The 16,936-nt window shown below is 40.1% G+C and overlaps 1 protein-coding gene across 10 annotated transcripts in view; it reads left to right on the top strand.

The window, feature by feature from the left end:
- Positions 1-16,936, top strand: part of Dmd (dystrophin) — a 2,062,171-nt gene that overhangs the window by 1,902,127 nt on the left and 143,108 nt on the right. For 2 of the 10 annotated variants that reach the window (XM_027927379.2, XM_027927381.2), the window contains exon 1: positions 13,382-13,528. The exons of the other annotated variants lie outside the window; for them this stretch is intronic. In XM_027927379.2, coding sequence (XP_027783180.1) covers positions 13,509-13,528 — 20 coding nt within the window. In that variant the 5' untranslated portion in view covers positions 13,382-13,508. Of the gene's footprint in view, positions 1-13,381; positions 13,529-16,936 lie in introns of those variants that run through there. 10 annotated transcript variants of the gene reach the window in all.

Here is a 16,936-nt window from a genome sequence, read left to right as displayed (position 1 = left end):
GTATATGCTTTTTCAGATGTATGTTTGTTTATTTATTTATTTGTTTGTTTATTTATGTGGTGCTGGAGATTGAACCCAGTGCCTCACATGTGCTAGGCAAGTGCTCTACCACTGAGCTACAACCCCAGTCCTCAGATTTTTTTTAACAGATCTTTGCAAATGTAAAAATCAAGCTAGGAGTGATCACACATACCTGTAATCATAGTGACCTGGGAGTCTGAAACTGGAGAATCATAAGTTCAAGGCCAGCCTGGGCAATTTCATGAGACCCTATCACAAAAATACTTTTATACTGGAATACAACTAAGTGGTAAAGTGCCTGGGTTCAATCCCTGCTACTACAAAACATATGTGCACATAAAACTAAGAAAACAAAAATATAGAAATCATACTTAACTGGCAGTTTGTATAAAAACAGGCCATGGACCAGACTTTGCCCATAAGCCAGTTTGTAGACCATGAACATTATAGCCATTACTTAGCACGGTATCTGATGGGAGGATTGGGTCATTTCTCAGGCTTGGACCAGTTGTACTATTCTTTGCTTTTGCTTATTCTTGCTCATGTATCTGTGGTCAGCTTGCAACTGGATGAACTTTTGTGGCCTGACTGGCATGTATGATGGTTGACAAGCAAGCTATCATCTAGGTACAGATACAACTACGTCTGTGTGGCTCATCATTCAATGTGCTAATACAGGCCTTGTCATATGGGGACTTAGGTTTCTGCTTGTGTCATGTTTGGTATTGTTCATTGACTGAATCAAGTCATCTCATAGGCCATCCCAGATACAAGGCGTAGGGAAAGACTACTGCTTGATAGAAGGAGATAACAGTCACATGAAGGAGCTAGCTGTCAGGAAAGGGCTAGAATTTTGGCCATTCCATAATATATCACAAAGCATTGGAGAAAAGAATCTGAATTGAGGTATAATGGGGTATGTTGTTAAAATTCTTTCCTCATGAGTAATCATGCTGGGCTAACCAGTTGGTTTGTAATTTCAAGGCCAGTGGTAGAAATAGGGTATCCATACTCTGATGATTTTATTTTATTTATTTATTTATTAAATTTTTTGGAACCTGCTATTGAACTCAGGGGCACTTAACCACTAAGCCATATCCTCAGCCCTATTTTGTATTTTATTTAGAGACAGGGTCTCACTGAGTTGCTTAGCGCCTTGCTGTTGCTGAGGCTGGCTTTGACTAGTGATCCTCCTGCCTCAGCCTCATGAGCCTCTGTGATTATAGGCGTGTGCCACCACACCTGGTTAGTCTGATGATTTTAAAATGTAAGAAATACTGATTCTAAAATGTAATTAATTAACTGCTTATTACTACAGGGAGTTTGACAAATGTTTGATTAAATATAGAAGAAAAAGATCATGACTTCCTTTTCGGTTGCTCTCATAGGTGGACACTCTTTTGAGAAGAGTTTTGTCCCTAAAGCTGTTATTTTTACTCTTAATGTACTTAATATCTAAAACTATCTAAAATCGTCCTACAATTATATGAGAATACATTTTTTTTCCAGGCATAATCATTTTCAATCTTCACAAACACTTTTTTATATATTACCAAACATTTAATAGGTTGAATTTATAGATAGTAAGTAGAATGAGGACCATCCAGCCTTAAAATGTCATCATTCTGTCAGGTACATGCTTGCCATTTGTTGGCTTAGACCTGGGCATGCTTGCAAGGGCTGCAAATTCCATTTCACCGCAGGGTGAGAGCAGAAGGATTATTTCTCAGTTTCTGTTTTGACGTACATTGCTCAGACAGGCAACGTGCAGTTGTATAGTAGTGTGAGCTACTTGTTACTCCCCTTGACAATACTTTTAGCAGCAATGTTTTTTTCTTCTTCAATGTGACAGTATTACCATGCCATTTGGAAGAAAAAGAAAGGGCTGATTCCTAGTATACTCCCAGTCACCCAAACAAACAGCTGGCTAAGTAGACAACCCTAAGAGCATATTCTCATCCCTTGCAGCAGCATCCCACCTGGCTATAACTTCAGACTTGATGAATGCCTTCCCTACCTGCTCCCAACCTTTTTGTCTTCCTGAGTTTTTTGTAATGTTCCAGCTCTGACCACAGAGTAGGATTGCAAATGGACTACCATAAACTTATTTCTAAGCCCTAGTCTGGAGAGATTTTATTATGAGTAATTAATTGTCTAGTAGGTACATAGTTCATCCATTCCTTTATGCTGTAGACTCAGTAGCTTTCATATGTTCTTGACTAATCCACCATAAAAATTATATTTGGTGCCAGGCATGGTGGTGCATTCCTATATTCTCAGAGGTTCAGGAGGCTGAGGCAGAAGAATTGCTCATTCAAGGCCAGCCTCAACCACTTAGTGAGATCCTCAGAAACTCTGCAATATCCTGTCTCAAAATAAAAACTAAAAAGGGCTAGGGATGTAGCTCAGTGGTAAAGCACCCCTGGGTTCAATCCCCAGTATCTTCAAAAAGAAAAAAAATTTGTATTTTGTATATCATCACCAGCGCACACAAATACCACACACATGTATCTACATCTATATATTTTTTTTCTTTTTTTTTCAATTCTAATCAGTTACACATGACAGTAGAAAGCTCTTCAATTCATTATACACAAATGGAGCAGAATTTTTCACTTCTCTGCTTGTACATGAGACAGACATCATTACCCTAGGTACATGTATAGATTAATATATATGTATATATATTCATATATATGTGTATATATTAATATATATATATATATATATTTATATATATGTATATATACTCATATATATTCACATATATATTAGTTGTAGATGAACAGCATGCCCTTATTATATTATTTATTTTTATGTGGTGCTGAGGATTAAACCCAGTGCCTCACATGTGCTAGGCAAGCGCTCTGCCGCAGAACTACAGCCCCAACCTGTATATTTTTTAATTTGTTTGTATGATTGAAAGAAAAGTTTCACAAAATATTGCTTACTCTTACTATGTAATATACTCTCATATTTTCTATTCAATTCTGTTTCCTAAGAAACCATACTGGTACCAGGCTCAGTGATAAACATACCTGTAATCCCTGCAACTCAAGAGTCTGAGGCAGGAAGATCACAAGTTTGAGGTCAGCTTCAGCAACTTAGCCAGACCCTGTCTCAAAATACAAAATAAAAATGAAAAAGGAATGGGAATGTAGCTCAGTGTTAAAGCATCCCTGGGTTCAATTTTTAGAACCCCCAAGGTACAGGCAGTACCAATTTATTCTTCTCTGCCCATTATATGAGAAGATGCTTCCAATTCTCTGTTGGCCAGCCTGGAAGGCATGGGAGTAGGTCAAGCCATGAGGACTCAGATTCCCACACTAAGGTGTTAATGATATCAAATAGTACTGTTTCCTGCCAACTAGCTTTTCTAAGATATAGTGTTCAATATTGCCTGATACTTTTTTGAGTTCCTAAAAAGCATAAACTGATGTCATTACTAAGCAGTACTTAAACATAGAAAGTCTGTCTTGTAAATTATTAATATGAGAGATTAGCTCACAGAGTCAATTTAAGAAACATGCTTCAGCTCTTCATATGCTAACAAAAATACACACGAACCCTGGTGATCTAAGCCTAGTTAATTCTTTTTATCTTTTCTCTGTTCTCCCCCAACCCCCACACTCCCAGTACTCAGGGGCACTCTACCACTGAGCCACATCCTCAGCCCTTTTTATTTTGAGATAGCGTCTGGCTAAATTGCTGGGGCTGGCCTCAAATTTGTAATCCTCCTGCCTCAGCCTCCCAAATCACTAGAATTACAGACCTACGCTACCATACTTGGCAACCCACTTAGTTCTGAATTGAAATTCACATTCACTGATTCCATGGTTTCAAACTGATCTCCTAGCCAGGCATGATGGTGCACACCTGTAATCCTAGTGGCTCTGGAGGCTGAGGCAGGAGGATTGTGAGTTCAAAACCAGCCTCAGCAACTAGTGAGACCCTGTCTCTAAATAAAATCCAAAAAAGGCCTGGGGATGTGACTAAGTAGTTAAGTACCTCTGGGTTCAATTCCCAGTTCCAAAACAAAACAAAACAAAACTGATCACCTTTCCCTTTTTGCTTCACTTTTTTTTTCTTTTTTCTCAATTTATGTACTTATTGTAATCTGTCTGGTATTGTGTTTGGTCATATATGAAGCTGTCTCCCTACAACAGACAAGGCCCTTGGATCCACCTAGTACCACCTAGTAGAGGAACCTGATATATATTTCCACAGCCCCCCAATTTTTACTAACTATAAAGAAAAATGAGAAGAGGGTTTTTGTTGCTGTTTTTTTGTGGTACTGGGGATTGATCCCAGGGCCTTATGCATGCAAGGCAAGTACTCTACCATCTGAGCTATACCTCCAGCCCAAATAAGAAGAGTTTTAATGATCTACAAATACATATGCAATATCCATAAATACATCATTTAAAGAAATTAACATAGGGGAATATTTAATAGGGAAACTTAGTCTGGGGGTAGCACAAGAAAACATTTCTTGAATATTGTGGATAAATCCAATTTTATTGTAGCCACATTTCCTTTTCATCTTCAAAACATGCCTTGACAAAAATAAGCAAGAGTGGGAGTATAAGATTCAGTCCTTAGTATATCATTAATTGGTGAAATTGGTTTTTACCTCCATTTTCCCTTTCATGGATGCCTGTCTTTGTGTGAAATTCCTACCACATGCTGGCTGTTTAAGGCCTGCCACCAGGAGGCCTTCTCCTTCTAGGGGATCTTTCTCTTGGACTGTCCCCTACTAAATCAGTATTCACTAGCTTTCTCACAGTGTCCTGCTCTCTAAAAATATGGGTACACATTTTAACAAGTGTGAATAATATTCATGTTTTAACTTCAGATTCAAAGAATAATAGCAAATGGTGTGAAGTTTATATATATATATATATATATATATATATATATATATATATATATATATATATATATCTTAGCTTGGATGGTGCTGGATTTTCTTTGTGCCATAAACTGGGGTTTTTTTTTGGGGGGGGTGGGCAGGGCAGGGACCAGGGATTGAACCCAGGGGGTACTTAACCACTGAGCCACATCCCTAGTCCTTTTTTAGATTGTATTAGAGACAGGGTCCTGCTGAGTTGCTTAGGGCCTCGATAAGTTTCTGAGGCTTGGGTTTGAACTTGCAATCCTCCTGCCTCAGCTTCCAGAGTCACTGGGATTATAGGTGTGCACCACTGCACCTGGCCTTCATGCCATATTTTTAGCAGAATTCCCAAACACCTTGGGTTTTCTTCTTCTAAGGAATCAGACTTGCCTGACAGGCTACTTTGCATTAACACAGTATTCCCCAGCCTTCAAATCTCATTCAGAGTCATTATGTCCCTGTGCAGTACCATCTGTATACAAAACCTCCCAAAGAGTAAGTGACTCACATTTAAAGGGTTAAGTGACTAGCTTCTAAGCGACAAAATTGGTCTGGACACTGCCCTTCTACTTTAATACTTCTGCTGTTTTATACAGCTATGATGCTGAAGATTAAGAAAGCTGCTTTTGATAGAACATGAGTCTTCTAGATATTCATCTCAAAGGAGGAAAAACTGGTGTGTCTTCATCTGTAGCATTTGAATATTACAATTTTCCTTATCTGTTTCAATTTAGGATGACTTCCTTCTTCCCTTAATTGACTAGTAATTCCTTTGTTTACTTTTTTCCAAATCATGAGAACCAAGTCATAAGTATTAATAATGGTTAGATTAGCATTTAACGTTATTTTATGAAATTCAAGTATTTCAGAGAGGGGTAATTTAGGCAAGCATGTATGTAGAACTTTGCATTTTAATTAAAAAGATTCAAAATGAAATGAACCTCTGACAGTAACAGATGACTACTTCTAAAAGCTGCATTACTATTTGATATATGTTCAGTATTTTCTTATGGATAATAAGTCCTATGACTTGTTTCAAGAAAAGTGACAGGACTAAAACAATTAAAAAAGACAAAGCTGTTCTTTTTTAATCATATGCTCATAAATAAAACTGGGTTGTGAATTATTTCCTAAGAAGCAATTGACAAAGTATAAGTAAATCACTCTAAGAACTAAAACTGTCTCAATTTTTTGAACGTTCAAACCAAACCTCTACCCTTGCCCAAAGATGAATTTCCTTTGACAAATAAATATTTACAAAGTATGAAATATAGACTTTGTGCATTTCCTAAGGCCAAAGCACACTGTTTAAACTAAAATTTAATATTTTTTTCTCACCTCAAGTACACCAAAATAAGAACATAACTTATAAGTAATTCTCCCTTGTAGTGGACTGTCCATTAATCATTCTTTAGATAATATTGGCATTGTGAGTATTCAGTTAGAAAGAAAAACTGTAATTTCTGGATTGATCAGAAAATCTGAGAGCATTTATAGATTTGAAGAAAACAATAAAGTCTGGTAAAATAGAATTTTCTGTACCCCATTTGAAGTCCAGAAAGAAGAATTTTTTGACAGCCTTCCATTTTCCAATGAAAATTCTTCTTGATTGAGTGGATCAAGGGTTAATGTACTTGTGATTTGAGAAAAGACTGTGACTTCCCCTATTTTTTCTCCTAAAGTGTGGATGTGTGGGAGGAAGGTAGAAAGAGGCCCCAGAATGAATTCACTAATTGGGGTTTTCACCTGCTGTGAGTCTAATCGAATACAAAGCCTTATTTGTAGCTGAAGAGGAAGAGAGATTATGCAGAGTGTCAGAATTTCTGCCTAGTTTTGAAATTCCTGTTATTTGGCACAATCGCTTTGGGAAAGGCAGACAAATAGTTACAGCTCTGAGCTGTTGTTAAGGTGGACCAGAAATGCTGCAGCCAGATACACTTGAACCACCTTAAACCAGTTATTCAGTTATTCTTTTTTAGCAGCAGAAGGTGGTGTGGTTGCTTCGTATACACAGGGTAGTGCCATGGCTGGCAGGCTAATAGGCTTGCTGAATTCTTTCCCACGAAGCAACTCTAGGCCTGTGAGGTTAATGAAGTGTGGCTTTATTTTAGTGAAGATGCTAAACTTCACATCTTTTTAGATGTTCAGCTTGATATAGGTGGCTCTGTGAAGCTTTGAGAAATCTTATTAAAAGAAAACTGCATGAGATTGAAGCAGAGTTCGACTTTATCTGGAACCTGTCTAGTGAAATCTCTGGTTTAGATGGCAGCTGGCTCAGAGAACTTTCCTCACTCAGTCTGGCTTACCCTGCCTCCCTGCAGAGGAAGGGCCTGGAAAAATAGGCTTTTGTGTGGGTGTAAAGTGCTCTGTGTCTGAATGTAGAGGCCTCCTTTGCTGGCGAATGTGAACTGGCTAGAGTTCATATCATAGCCAAAAGATGTTGGTTTTGGATTGATCTAGAAGGATTGTTATACACATTTTAATTGGTATGCCATGCTATTTGCCCTAACTGGCATCGATTCACCATTATTGTAAGCATTTGTTAGATGTCTGATTCACTGTTCATGGTTAGTACTTGTACTATGCAAAGAGAAACATGGAGTTCTTCTGTGTTTAAAGAATACCCAAATGTTGACATTTTACTCTAAAATATGTATTATGCATCTTTAAGCAACACCTATACTCTGAGTGGCTTTTTATAAAATGAGGCCCGTTGTACTTGAGATTGGTTAGTGAACAAAAAGGAATTCAAATAGGAATTTTTGGAGCTAGAGGAAAGCTGAACTCTAGGAGTTGGTGAAGTCCCTCAGGGGCCATCCCATAAAGTGCTCAGAGCAAACCATTCATTGTAATTTTCCTTTCTTATTCTGCTCATTGTTTTATACACAAGTAGCATTGAACTAACATTGAAACCACAAGCTGTCTAGAAAGGAAAAAGATGTGGAAAGTAGGAGCAGCCTTGTTTCTTACCTTGACCCTTACACCCTCCACAAGATGAGCTCATCCAAACCAAAGACCCCTACAACATTGACATTTTGTAACCATAGCTCTAATCCAGATGTCTTCCCTCTATACTCCAGACTACAATATCCAACTACGTCCTGGATACTTTCACTTTTACATCACCTTCAACTCATTGTGTTCAAAACTGAAATCTTTTCTCCCATAACCTTCTTCTGCCCTGTTTTTCTAAATGCTACTCATCCAATCTTGGGAGTCACCCTTAGCACAGTGGTCCTCAATCTTGGCTGCATATTAGAATCACCTGAAGAGCCTTAAGAATCCCAGTGCCTGCTGGGTACAGTGGCACACACCTGAAATCCCAAGGATTTGGGAGGCTGAGGCAGAATGATTGCAGATTGGGGGCCAGCCTGGGCAATTTAGGGAGATTCTGACATAATAAAATTTAAAAATGGGCTGGGACAGGAGTGGGGGAGACTAAGTGTATAGCTCAGTGGTGGTTGAACACTTGCCTAGCATGCAGAAGGTCCTGGGTTGAATTCCCATTACCACACACACACAAATCCTAGTGCTTAAAACCAATTACATCGGAATCTCTGAGTAGTAGAAGTCAGGCATCTGAATTTTTAATTTTTAATTTTTGGTGGTAGTAGGGATTCAGCCCAAGAGTGCCCTACCACTGAGCCACACCCCCAGCCCCTTTTAGTTTCATTTTGAGTGTCTTGCTAAGTTGCTGAGGCTGGCCTTGAACTTGTGATCCTCTTGCCTCAACCTCCAGAGTCACTGGAATTAAAAGCATGTACCATGCTTGGCTAGGCATCTGAATTTTTTCACATTCTCCAGATGACTCCAAAGAGCAGCCAAGCTAGGATTCCTTTTCCTCCACAAACACATTTAGTCAGTTAAGATTTCTCTAGCTAGGTGAGATGGCGCATGCCTATAATCCTAGTGGCTCAGGAGGCTGAGGCAGGAGGACCACAAATTCATAAGCCAGCCTCGTAATCAAGTCTGAGCAACAGTTAGGCCCTAAGCAACCCAGTGAGACCCTGCCTCTAAATAAAATACAAAATAGGGCTGGGGATGTGGTTCAGTGGCCAAATGCCCTGAGTTTAATCCCTGGTACTCCCCCCAAAAGACTCTTCTATTATCTACCTTATTTTTATCATCTCTCCACCCTTTTTGCCACTTCCATAGTTTACATTCTCTCTCTCTTTCTCTCACTGGGGATTGAACTCGGTGGTACTTGACCACTGAGCCACACCTCCATCCCTATTTTGTATTTTTATTTAGAGACAGGGTTTCACTCAGTGGTACTCAACCACTGGACCACTGAGCCACATCCCCCGCCCTATTTTGTATTTTATTTGGAGACAGGGTCTCACTAAGTTGCTTAGTGCCACACTTTTGCTGAGGCTGGCTTTGAACTCACGATCATCCTGCCTCAGCCTCCCAAGCTGCTGGGATTACAGGCATTTGCCACCACGCCTGGCTCTCTAACCCCTATCTTGACATTCTCTCCCAAAGAACAAGCAGAACTTTGAGTCTCTTGGAAAGAACAGGACTCTACCTTCACAATTGCTACCATTTGTAATTGTAACTTCCTTTTACCCCAATAGGCCAGAAGCTCCTTGTGGGCCTACAGGGAAACCTTCTTTTAAGTATTTGTCCAAAGAGTGAGTCTAGTCTGCTTTTCATCTCCAAGGAGCAAAGCTGACTTCATCATCTAGCAGTAGTCTCTATTCAGCATCTAGTCTATTGCCCCAGAATGTGGTTTTAGCTGGATGTGCCTTGGTTTGATTCATTGTCCTGGGAGAAACAGTTGGTACATTCAAAAAGGCACTGAAAAGAGAGTATAATGAAAAGGCTCTTTTCAAAGGTCTGGGTAGGGTAGGGGCAAGAACAAGGAATGGTAAATACTAGCCCAAAAGGGCACGGGGAAGGAATGGTTTGAGGCTCCTACAAAATGCTATTGCTGCTAGAAGGACTGCCCAACAAAACCTGTAGCTGTGGGTCAAAGAATGCAGCTACTGCTAGGCCAGAGACCAGCAGGAGGGAACCTGGGGAATAAATACCCAGCCATCACTCTCCTTCTGCCCTTTTATCTTCTTCTATAGGCCTTTCATCATTGCCTCCCATTGGTTGAAAGCAAAAGGAAATCAAAGGGCAAGAGAGCCCAATTGATGCCCTCTACAGAGGTCTAACCTTCTAGGGCCCCAGAATGGAGAAGGACAGAGATTAGAGATGGAGGGAAGAATGAGGGAATCCAGCACAGTCCCTTAGGTCAGAGAAGTTCTGATTTTTCTAAGATATCCACAAAGTTTAAGTGATTCAGATTGGAGTTTTGGTTAGAGGAAAATTTACTGGGTCACCTTCTTTGACCTCATTCCATCTCATTCCTTCTTTACCCCTATTTCTAACAAATGTATTCTCCTGTGTCCTCACTCATCAGTAAGATTGCTTATGAGCATTCTAGAGAAAACAGATTTTCCCACAGTAAAGGAAGCCATATCTCTTCATACCAAAGTAGCTAAGACCATGATCCTCAGAGCCAGACTCTCTAGTTTCAATCCTTGCACCACCATATTCTAGTTGTGACATTGGGGACTAGTAGCTCATGGTAGATTCTGGTGTCAGGGTTTCAACTTAAGTTTGTTCTGGTGGCAGAAGTCCAGGCTCTTTTTGTCTCTGTGGTTCACATCAAAACAGCAATAATAAACTGGGCATGGTGGCTTATGTCTGTAAATCCCAGCAGTTTAGGAGTCTGAGACAGGAGGATTGAAAGTTCTAGACCAGCCTCAGCAATTTAGTAAGACCCTAAGCAACTTAGTGTCTCAAAATAAAAAATAAAAAGGGTTGATATGTGGCTCAGTGGTTAAGTGACCATTGGTTAGGTCTCTGGTACCCAAAAAAAAGAAAAAAAAAAAAAACAGTAATAGCGCTGGGGTTATAGCTCAGTGGTAGAGTGCTTGCCTAACATGTATGAGGCACTGGGTTTGATTCTCAGCACTGTATATAAATGAATAAATAAAATAAAGGTTCATTGACAACTAAAATTTTTTAAAAAAAAACCAGTAATAATCATAATCATAATCATTATGGGGGTTGGGGCTATAGCTTAATGGTAGAGCACATGCTTAGCATACAGGAGGCCCTAGGTTCAATCTCTAGCACCACCACCAATAATAATAATAAGCTACTATAAATAATATATTATCATATATGGCATCACTATATAATTTATATATAAAATGAAGATGTATCAATTCTGCTTTTTTCTAAATATCTTTCCCTAATAAGCAAAATTCGTAATCTGACTGAAATTGACAACAAAACAGTCAGTCTGATATCCATGTCATTTCCTAATAATACTTTCAGTATTTATTTTCTAAAATAACATCAAGATTTGGGAACAAGCCTTCAAGTGCCTATAACTACAGTCTAAAAAAGAACTTAAAGATGTATTTTTGAGGATTGCCATCTGTCAAATTAAAAAAAAAAACATGAATAGTGATTTCTTGTTTTTCATTCTTTTTTCCCCCCTGACAAATCGTTCTTAGTAGTTTTCTAATTGGACGCTGAAAAAAATAGACTTCCGCATTTATATTTTAGAGAAGCATATCAGAATTCCTGAATCTTTTTTCTTTTCCTCTGTGTTGGGACTGAACCCTGGGCCTTGAGCTAGGCAAGTACTCTTCCACTCAGCTGTACCCCCAACCCAGAACCCCAGACTCTTTAGCAGGTAATTTACAAGTGTAAAGGCGCCACCAACAAAGCAACAATAAAAACAGGAAGAGAATGACAACCTGTCTTACCACACAGGTTTTACAAATCCTTAGCCAATTGATTTCTAATATTACAAATGTCCACACTGAGAGATTTGGGTCTTTTCACTGAAATAAAGATAAACAATATTTAAGTGTTGTCCCACATTGACATAGAGATTACTGTCACTGATCAACTGCAAAGGTCACTTACTTCCTCATCACAGGACATTAATCGCTCTCCCTCAAAGATAAGGGCAGACCTAGAATTCGCTTTTAGACAGAATGACAACTTCACCTAAAATGAATCCTAGTGTGCCCCCCTCAGACCATAATAGCATCTGTCTCTACAACTCATAGGCTCAAAATTGCTAAAGGACAACACTAACAAGCCTCAATTTATGAGGTGATATACCAGAAGTGCCATATACCTACATGCACATGTCTTTAATAATAATGTTTACATTTTTTTTCTCATTTGTCAAAGGTAATTAAGAAAACTGGCATCCCCTTTTAATTTTGTTCACTACTTTATTTTTGCCTCTCTGCGTGCTGTAGCATATGGTAATAGGAAATTGATATCTCCAGGTCCTTTCAGCTTGAACAATCTAGGAGAAAAAAATGGTGATGGTGGGGGGAGAATATTTAAAAAGAAACAGGAATGTGTTTAAACTGTAGACAGAAGTGGAATGAATCAACTAGGAGAGTGAAAAGCAGAGGGTTGGAAGAAGATAAAAAGGAAAAGCAGGCCCACAAAATAAATGGATGAAGAGGGACAATGAAAAAACTAAAGGAATTTATCATAAGATACTCTACGGACTCTAAGATATTATGTGGAGGTTGTGGAAAATTCTTGTGCTAATGAAGGCTTTCTTCTTTTTGGAATATTTCCAGGCTGGAAATAATCTTGTGTAGTTAACTAGTATCATCATATTGCAGACCCTACGATGAGACATATTTGAAAGGTCCAGGCCCTGTAACTTTTGGAATAAAATGTTCCACTGGAAAAAAGAGCTCCTTTTAGATGTTTCTGAAAGAATACTGAAAGCACCATTGGCAATGGTGTCATAATTAGAGAGAGAGCCTACACCAGTGCTTCTCAAGCTTTAGTGTGCTCAAGAGTTTCTGATTCTGTAGGTCTTGGCTGGGGCCCCGGGAATTTTCATTTCTAAGAAGTTCTCAGGTGATTCTGATACTTCTGGTCCAGAGACTACATTTTAAGAACCACTGCTATATCACAAAAACAAATGCAAATGCTTGTTAAGAATCTCGTTTGATCCAGCCTGAGCCTAACCTGAATTTCACGTCTTTACTGCCCCACCACTTTAATCTTCAATTGAGGGGGAAGTGTGTGTGTGGGGGTTGTGCATGTGATTTTTCTTTCATTTTCTAAAAAGAAAACTCCAAGCCCACACACTAATTATTTGCGATGAGGTCATTTGCACCTAGGTCATTTATTTAGGCAACAAGTAGTCTTGCTAGAGGTTTTAAGGGGTGCTAGCAAGCAGTGTGTGGCTTCCAGATTCCTGGGTCTACCTTAAAACCCCATCCCCTTCTTCTTTTTCCTTTTCTTTCTTTCTTTTGCTTTTTCCTTTCTGTTTTGCAAGCTCCAACTGCCTAGTCCCAGGGAGTCCCAGTTCCCAGGTCTAGGTGGGGGCGGAGCCCAGCACGGCCCCGCCCCGTCTGCCCGCAGCGCCCCCTCCCCGGCCGGCCCGCCTGCCCGCCCGCCCGCCCGCCAGCGCCGGCTCCTCCGCAGTGCTTTCGGCTGCGAGCCTGGGCGGCGGCGGCGCTCGACTTTCGGGCAGCCCGGCGGCTCTGGAAAGCTCACTCCTCTGCTTGCGCCCGCCCCCGACCGCGGAGCCCTTGCAGCCATGAGGGAACAGCTCAAAGGGTAAGTGGATCGCAGCCCCCGACCCCCTCTGATCGCGCCGCAATCCTTGCACTTGTGGCACGAACAGAGGGCTAGCCCGGGAAGCCAAAACTTGGACAGGCGCGGTGACTGGACCCCTGGCGTCCGGGCGTCGAGGAACCTCTCCCGCGGGTCTTGGTGGAGCCGCTGCAGGTGCGCCCCCGGGGTTTTTCCCCTGGCGCCCAGCTCTCGGGAAGCCTCTTCCCCGGTCTTGGGACGGGCTCATACAGAAAAAGCTGATTTCTCGCCGTGCCCAGAGCGGACAGTATGTTCTTCGCTCAGGGATTGGGGCCGGGAGCTTTTTTGCCTCTTTCCGGGCTGCCGGTGTGGACGTGAGCCAGACAGGCTGTTCCTAAATCGTCTCTGGACCTCGCAGAAGGAAGGGGCGCGTGCGGCTCTACCTTCCATTGCACTGCAAGTGCCAAAAGGTCAACTTTCTGCCTGATTTCTTCTGAGGATTCCAACTGAAATTTCCCTCGCTACGTTTTCTACCGTGCTTATTGCATGCCTCAAGACTTGGAGAAATCAGGAAAGAAAAACCAATTAAAGCCTAAGAAGTCAAGGACTTGACGGAGAGAGGATCGAGGGTTTTGGGTGGTTGGTTAGACTTCTTTTGCCCTCTGGGGTTGGGTGTGGAGTCATTTCTGGGGTGTTCCTCTCTCACGTTTCTCCAGGTGCCTGTGTTCATCTTTAAGCAAAGTTTGGCATTCCCAGTCCGATCACAGCAATGAAAAGGGCTGGACACTTTGCTTATCTCAGTTAAATTTGAAGTTAACTTTGAAACTGAATTTGAAGGGGTTTAGTTACCTGAGGGAGGCATAGTATTAATTATAAAATGCTTTAAACACCATGAAAAAAATCCATCCGCTTTAAGTGGCAAGCCGAGTCTTGAAGTGAAAAATCTATATTATTCCGTGGCCAATAAGCTCTTCTTGGTCCCTCTGGTTCATTATACCTGTCATCTCTTCTTGTTGTCTCCCCCCGCCCCTATCACGCTTTCTTTTTCTGCCTAGATTTTGTAATTTCCTTGTTCCACAGCACCTCTTTGGAGAAGACAGTTGCTCCCAGAGAAGTGAGAGGAGCAAATGAAACAACACGCTTACATGAAAGGTCTCCGACCCTTGATCACCGTGGAATTGGTTTCAGTCATCATTGTTTGATCTTGGATTGGACACGACCCTGAAGTGAAATTGCTTTGGCCAAAGTTGAGGGTGGGTGGGAGGCAAACCTTGAAAAGCAAATAGACGGAGAACAAGTAACAGCTGGAACAGCCACTGAGGCAATCATCTTTGCCCTGGATTGAGCCAAACAGAATAAAAATGTTAAATATCCAGGGAACACGAAATAGGAAGTAGAATAGGATTTGTGATGCTTAGATTGACACCCATCCTTCTAAGCCCCTTCCCCACAGTAGCAGAAACTTTTAAGTATATTCTCCCATCCCCACCCTGCCAGTATTCCAGCAGCGCAAGCCAAGTTCAACAATTCAGCATGCAGATGCCAAGGTTCCTCTAGAAAAAGAGTCTGATCCCCAGATTAAAGGGAAATCATTTGTGTGTGTGGATCAATGGGCTCCAGATTATATATGAAGCCAAACTAATCCTCTGCAAATCACAAGAGAACTCTACCTTTTCATATCACAGCATAGTGATTAGTTTCCTCCCTGGGAAGTAGTGGAAAGATATATTTTTTTAAAGGCAACTGTTCAGAATATTTTCAGTACCAAATAACAGTGGTGGCAGAAGAAATCTTATTTTAATTAGGCAACTGCCATTTCCCCAGTGAGAGCAGTAGATATTTGTTACTTTTTATAAGTGTTTAATGTTTGTTTTTAAGAAACTAAAAACGCTCTTCCAATAAGTCTGATTATTCCAGCACTGACAGCAGGAACAGCTCTGAGGTGGTTATAATAACCTTGCACACTACTTGAAGCTAAAGAAGGTGAGAGAAAATTTAAATTGTATGGTAGGAAATTAGGTCAGCCCTGTGCTCAGTAGAGTAATGCTTTAATTTCTTATTATTGACAAGTAGGTGTTGCTGGGTCTTTTGTCATAGCCAATTATTTTATATTTTAATTTGCATTAGGTTCCTATCATAGCCTCAGATAAAATGAAAAAAAGAGAGGTAATTGTGTTTTGTACAAATAAAAAAATAGTGTGTGGGGGGGAATCTTAGCATGAAGACTGCTCAGAGAGGTATATCTGATGCCACGCTTTGAGACCAGCAGGGCCAAAATGAATAGAATTTTGTAAAGATTTGAAGAGTGTTTTAAGGATTATTTATGAAGCCAATCTCTGTGTTAATGTACATACAGATTTGTGATCTATGTTGAACATCATTGTTCTCTGGAAGGCTGAACAAAGATGTACCCATTAATGTATGAATAGGTTTCAGATTTTCCTTTTTGATTTGATGTGGTATTTGAGGAGTGTATTTCTAAAGTGGAAAGTGGAGTGCAGGGCATATTTTTTCTATATTGCCTGCGAGTTCCAGATAAATGTGAGCTGTCTGTCATGGAGTTATTGAGAATTCTCTTGTTTTTGAAGACAGTCACAGAGTAAGAAATACAGCTGTAAAACCGTATTGATCACAGGCAAAAAAAAAAAAAAATCAGTTTGTCCTAAGAGGTAGAATATAGATGTGAGTTACGTAGATTTGTGTTTATCATTTCATGGGATCCCTATCCATCTTTCCTGTCTATTTGAGGGTGTTAAATATGTCCCAGTAGGACCTTGTGTTCACCACAGGTAGAAAACACCCACATACAGTAAAGTGAATATTTGGTTTATCATGTAGTTGCTCAAAAATTTGAAGTCCTTTCAGCTGTGCTGTCAAGCATTTTTAGCATTAACTGATTAAAAGATTATTTTTCTAGTTTTAAGGATTAGTCACACCCTTTCTTCTTTTTGCTTGTGCTCACTTCTTTCTTTTAGTACTGGTTTGCAGATGAAGTGAAACTAAGGCTGCAAAGGTGAAATCTAAATCTGTTTTTCTGGTTACTTTGCATTGCTTAAAAATAAAGGGTGTGTGTGTTGGAGGAGAGGAAGGTACAAAAAATTTTTAAAAAGGTTGGTTTTGGGAATTATTTAAGGAGTTCACTTATCCGTGTTATTCATGTTTTCTAAAATCAAAATCACAGGTAATTGGTAGAATAGTACCTATCAAGGACTATGGTCGCCACACACAAATAAGGGATGGGATATGGAGCTGACAATTTCTTATGTCTTCCAGCAAAGTAAATTTCAGTTTTGTTAAGGACTTGTGGATTAAAAAAATAATTTCTAAAATCTTTTTCATAATTTTTAACCTGCAAAATAAATTCATTTGAAAGGTGGTAATGTAGGTATATTGACAGTCATGAGAATTTTTCTCACAGATGGGGGTACTGCA

This window comes from Marmota flaviventris, chromosome X (assembly GCF_047511675.1).
Source record: "Marmota flaviventris isolate mMarFla1 chromosome X, mMarFla1.hap1, whole genome shotgun sequence".
NCBI classification, from domain to species: Eukaryota; Metazoa; Chordata; class Mammalia; order Rodentia; family Sciuridae; genus Marmota; species Marmota flaviventris.
Note: the sequence above shows the minus strand (reverse complement) of the source record. Positions and strands in the feature narration are given on the sequence as shown.